Raw genomic sequence first — 5,631 nt, forward strand, 5'->3', positions numbered from 1 at the left:
CTAACGGAATGGGTCAAGTCAATCACATAATTCTCCTAATGATGTGATCCCGTTTATCAAATGACAACTCATGTCCATGGTTAGGAAACATAACCATCTTTGATCATCGAGCTAGTTAAGTAGAGGCATACTAGTGACACTTTGTTTGTCTATGTATTCACACATGTATTATGTTTCCGGTTAATACAATTCTAGCATGAATAATAAACATTTATCATGAAATAAGGAAATAAATAATAACTTTAGTATTGCCTCTAGGGCATACTTCCTTCACTATCACACATAAGCCTCCTTATATCATCCTCAAAACAGCCACCATATCTACCTATCATGGCATTTCCATAGCCATTGCAAGATATATTGCCATGCAACTTCCATCATCATCATATACATGACTTGATCATTTATTGTCATGTTGCTTTGCATGATCGTAAGATAGCTAGCATGATGTTTTCATGGCCTGTCCTTTTTTGATTTCGTTGCCACGCTAGATCATTGCACATCTCGGTACACCGTCGGAGGCATTCATATAGAGCCATATCTTTGTTCTAGTATCGAGTTGTAAGTAAATAAAAGTGTGATCATCATCATTATTAGAACATTGTACCATGTGAGGTTATCAAAATAAAAGTGGCCAGGGAATCCCAGAGAGAGAGAGAGAGGGCCAAAGAAGCCTACAAAAAAGGAGATTTTTAAAAAAAATGAGAGAAAAGAGAGAAGGGACAATGTTACTATCCTTTTACCACACTTGTGCTTCAGAGTAGCACCATGTTTTTCATATAGAGAGTCTCTTGAGTTATCACTTTCATATACTAGTGGGAATTTTCATTATAGAACTTGGCTTGTATATTCCAACGATGGGCTTCCTCAAGTGCCCTAGGTCTTCATGAGCAAGCAAGTTGGATGCACACCCACTTAGTTTTAGTTTGAGCTTTCATACACTTATAGCTCTAGTGCATCTGTTGCATGGCAATCCCTACTCCTCGCATTGACATCAATTGATGGGCATCTCCATAGCCCGTTGATTAGCCGCGTCGATGTGAGACTTTCTCCCTTTTTTGTCCCCTACTCACCAGCCGACCGAGCATCTACCAGTTAACGATTTCCTCAAAAATGATGAAATGTCAGTAAGAGGCATTTTTATGCAATGTCGCTACTCAACACTGCTTGCTACTACTCTCGCTAGCTACTTGGGCGCGATGCAATCGTCGTCGTCATCCTCCTCCTCGATCTCGTCGAAGTAGTCAAGGGCGGGTCGCCCAGTGGTAGGCCGAGCCTCCAGCGACGATTGCACTCTACTTCTATCGCAACCTCCTACTCGGAGTGGCGAGTGAGAGGAAAGCAATCTACTGCTCCTCCTTTTCCATTGTTGTTGAATGACCAAAGTTCTCACATAAGTGCTCCTCTTTGTAACGACGGTCCTGCGCTTCACGGACGGAGAGCTCCATAATGACCCGATTGGGTCCTTAGGTTCGGCCTTGGCCTCCAAGGGGACGAGGGGGGAATCAGGGGTGAATGCGTCCTCTTCATTGTCGTGCAATGAGTTTAGCCAGTGACGCGACATGAAAAGGGACGAAGAGTGGCACTTTCGACGGGGACGGTGTCTGTGACAGGACAATGTCACTTGAAGCTCGAGCTTGGCCGCCATGGTAGATGCCAGCACCCCACAAGCCATCATGGAGATCAACGAGACATGAGGGACCGACCAAGACATTAATGGATCGGGTGGTTAGCGGTCACATCACCCCGTCGCAAGTGATTCTCTATGCTAGTGGTGCATGTATGGGCGATATGAACTTCAAAACCCGCTCATGGCGCGAAGAGGAAGAAGAAGCTTCCCTCCCGTGGAGGTCGTTGGCGTGGAGGTTATGAGTTCATTTTTTAACCGAGCTTCGTAGTATATGGCGATTACAAGGCATATGTCTCCTCTGATAGAATGCAATTTTGCGTGTTGATCACTATATTAGAAGTTATTGTGGCGATCGGCCACATATGGCAACTCTCCTATATATGATAGCACTTAGGCTTATAACATCATAGTTAACTCGTCATTTTAAGATATGTCCTCTCCTTTATTTTGGAAGTATTGCAGTGCTTACGATGAGCGTCGACCAAGGGAGAAGGCCCAAACAGGTAATGAAGAAGGCGTAATCAAGGCGCGGGAGTGTTTAAATGTGTTGAGTGGGTAAGTGGGCTTCAGCCTTGTAATAGTTGGGCCATAGGCCGTGTTAAGTGAAGGCTGGACTGGTGGATATAAACCAGCCAGGCGACGTGTGGATGAGGTATCAAAAATGAAATAGAAAACTATCTGAGCCGCTGGCTCCTCTCTTCTCCTCCTTACTGCCTCTTCCTCCTCTCCGGCGATTTCGAATTCTGTCTTGCCTGAAACTCTCTTCCACTCGCCGGTGACGATCCCGTCCAACCCTAGGTCATGAAAGTCTGGTATCAGAGCCACCGCTTCCGTCCACGCGCCCAAATTTTTTTCCGCACTTCGTACCCAGCAAATCCGACGCGAAGGTTTTAGATCGCTCTCGGGCTCGATCTGAGTAATTCCGGACCTGAGGTGGGTTGATTTGGGGGAAGCCGCCGCCACAATGACATTCAAGCCTAATCCACAGACTAGGTTCCTGGCGGATGAGATGGAGGCGTTCAAGGAGCGGATGCTCAAGGAATTCACCATGCTCCACGAAAACCAGAGCAAATTGGATGACATCTGCGCAAAACTGGCATCACTGGATGCGAAGCTCACAGAGCAATCGGCGCGTCTGGATCAAGTACAGGTCAAGGTGGATATGTCCTGCGACACACTAGGGCAAGTGCAGCAGGGGCAGCTTCATGCGGTGAGAGGAGACAAGGCCACGGGGTAGGGCGAGAGTTCTTCGCCCACTGCATCTGAGGTTTCAGATGGGATTCTCGGTGCAGGACCGCGGTTCAGGCAGCCACCTCCACCACCACTAGTTCAGGTACCTGCTCCACTGTCTGTAGTTCAGTTACCGGTACAGTTCGCAGTCGAGGAGAATGGTAACAAGCGCCAGTGGATGCCTAAGATGGATTTTCCACGATTTGATGGTTCGGATGTGCGGATTTGGTTGGATAGATGCGAGGCTTTCTTCCAGCTATATCACATACCTGAAAACTTCAAGATCACTTCTGCTTCTCTGTATCTCATGGATAACGCTGCACACTGGTATCAAGGGTTCAAGCAGACTGCGGCGTTTCACACTTGGGGACAATTCTGTGAGGCCATTCTGAAGGAGTTTGATGTGGATGTTTACCGTCAGAAGATGAAAGAGTTGATGCTGCTCAGGCAAACGGGTATTGTCGAAGAATACAAGCTCCAATTCCTGCACTTGGTGTATACAGTCAGGTTGTATGAGCCGACAATCAGTGACACTTTTCTAGTCACTAGATTTGTGATGGGACTGAAGGATGAACTGCGAGCTGGGGTAGAAGTTCAAATACCTACAACAGTGCAAATGGCTGCTTTGTATGCATCAGTTCAGTAAGGATTGTTGCTTCAACACAAACTTCCTAAACCACCTTTCTCTAAAAGTTCTTATACAAAGAATGACGGTAAACCTCAGCTGGCCACGGGCGACTTGTGGAAAGCGAAGCAGCTCAAGGAGTACAGACGTGCTAATGGGTTATGTTATAAGTGTGGAGAGAAATTCATGCCGGGTCACATATGTAACTAGCCCAAAGCTCCAACAGGTCAACTCAAGGATGCAGAAATTGTGGATCCTCACGATATTATCTCTGATGCGGTATTAGATGCTCTTGTGACAGACAGCCATGGGAACTGTGCAGCTATTTCAGCAACAGCTTTGTCAGGAGCACCTCACCCAAGAACAATTCAGTTATGGGCATTGATTGGGAATCAGGTTGTTCTCATTTTAGTAGATTCAGGCAATACTCACTCATTTGTGGATCATGCTTTATTGAGCAGAATTACAGTAACAACAACACAACTACCAGTGCCAATGCAGGTCAGGGTGGCTAATGGAAATATGGTTAATTGCACTGAATGTGTTCCTCAATTAACCTGGTGGTTGCAGGGGCATAGTTTCACCAGTCCTATGCATGTTTTTCCACTGGGTGGGCATGACATTATTCTGGGTATTTATTGGCTTGAACAATGGGGCGTTATGCAGTGTCATTGGGCAGCAAAGTGGATACAATTCCAGTATGAAGGGCATGAGGTCAGACTGCACGGTGTGTTGCCAGTGCAGCAAGACCATATTGAGGAAATTTCAGCTGAGCAACTACTTAAATGGGAAAAGGGTAATGATGTGTGGGCAACAGCACTTCTGAACCGCATTGTTATGGAACCAGTTGTGGAAATTCCTCCTGCAGTGCAACAGATCTTGGATAGAAACAAAGAAGTATTCCAAGAACCAAAAACACTTCCTCCTCACAGAGCTTTGGATCATGAAATCCACTTAAAACCTGATGCTGTACCAATAAACTGTAGACCATACAGGTATTCTCCTCTGCACAAAGATGAAATAGAGAGGCAAGTTTCTGAAATGTTGCAATCAGGGCTGATTACTCCTAGTATAAGTCCTTTTGCTTCTCCTGTGTTGCTGGTGAAAAAGAAAGATGGAACTTGGAGATTCTGTGTGCATTATAGAAGGTTGAATGATTTAACAATCAAGAGCAAATTTCCCTTGCCTATGATTGATGAGCTATTGGATGAATTAGGAGGCTCCAAGTGGTTTTCCAAGTTAGACCCGAGAGCTGGGTATCACCAGATCAGGAGGAAGGAGGAAGATGAGCACAAGACTGCATTTAAAACTCACCATGGCCAATTTCAGTTCAGAGTTGTTCCATTTGGACTGGCCACAGCTCCTAGAACATTTCAATGTGTTATGAATTTTGTGTTTGAAGGATCAAACAGGAAGTTTTTCTTAGTGTTTATGGATGACATTCTGGTGTTCAGTCAGACTTTTGAGGAACATCTAGAGCACTTACAGATTGTGTTTGATCTTCTGAAAAAGCACCCGTTCTATGTGAAGGAAAGCAAGTGTGCTTTTGCACAACAAACTATGGAATATTTGGGCCACATTATTTCTGATCAAGGAGTGGCCACTGACCCAGCAAAGACAGAAGCTATGGTGAATTGGAATGTTCCCACATCAGTCACTGAATTGAGGGGATTTCTGGGATTAACTGGATATTACAGAAAATTTGTCAAGAACTATGGTCTGCTTGCCAAACCTCTGACTACATTGCTGAAGAAACATGCATTTCTGTGGTCTGAATCTGCTCAGTAGGCTTTCCAATTGTTGAAGAATGCTATGGCAACTACTCCAGTACTTGCCCTTCCTGATTTCAACAAAACATTTACAATGGAAACATATGATTGCAACACTGGAGTGGGAGCAGTACTTACTCAGGAGGGTCACCCTGTGGCTTACTACAGTAAAGCATTGGGAGTGGCCAGTCAAAAAACTTCAATTTATGAAAAATAGTTCCTCGCTATTATGATGGCAGTAGATAGGTGGAGATCATATCTGTCTAGAGCACCATTTGTTATTAAAAGGATCATCAGAGCTTGTGTCATCTGGGAGACCAAAATCTGACCTCGGATCTTCAGAGAAAAGCCATGACAAAGTTGGTAGGGCTACAGTT

At 45.0% G+C, this 5,631-nt stretch overlaps 1 protein-coding gene across 1 annotated transcript; it reads left to right on the forward strand.

The window, feature by feature from the left end:
• The first annotated feature begins 2,594 nt into the window (after nucleotides 1-2,594).
• On the forward strand, nucleotides 2,595-5,273 carry LOC147958673 (uncharacterized). Its single transcript, XM_087532244.1, has 5 exons — nucleotides 2,595-2,840; nucleotides 3,003-3,446; nucleotides 3,567-3,687; nucleotides 3,772-3,881; nucleotides 4,152-5,273. Exons 1-5 carry the CDS (start codon nucleotides 2,595-2,597, stop codon nucleotides 5,271-5,273), a joined length of 2,043 nt encoding a protein of 680 aa, XP_087388370.1.
• Nucleotides 5,274-5,631: the final 358 nt, after the last annotated feature.

The sequence above is a fragment of the Triticum urartu genome, chromosome 7A, assembly GCF_056163025.1.
Source record: "Triticum urartu cultivar PI428250 chromosome 7A, HENAU_Tu73, whole genome shotgun sequence".
Classification (NCBI taxonomy): domain Eukaryota; kingdom Viridiplantae; phylum Streptophyta; class Magnoliopsida; order Poales; family Poaceae; genus Triticum; species Triticum urartu.

Coding starts and splice junctions, on each gene's coding strand:
- LOC147958673 (XM_087532244.1), top strand. CDS start 2,595: ATGACATTCAAGCCTAATCCACAGACTAGGTTCCTGGCGGATGAGATG. Junction 2,841..3,002: donor AGCAGGGGCAGCTTCATGCG/GTGAGAGGAGAC, acceptor TTACCGGTACAG/TTCGCAGTCGAGGAGAATGG. Junction 3,688..3,771: donor ATTCATGCCGGGTCACATAT/GTAACTAGCCCA, acceptor ATGCGGTATTAG/ATGCTCTTGTGACAGACAGC.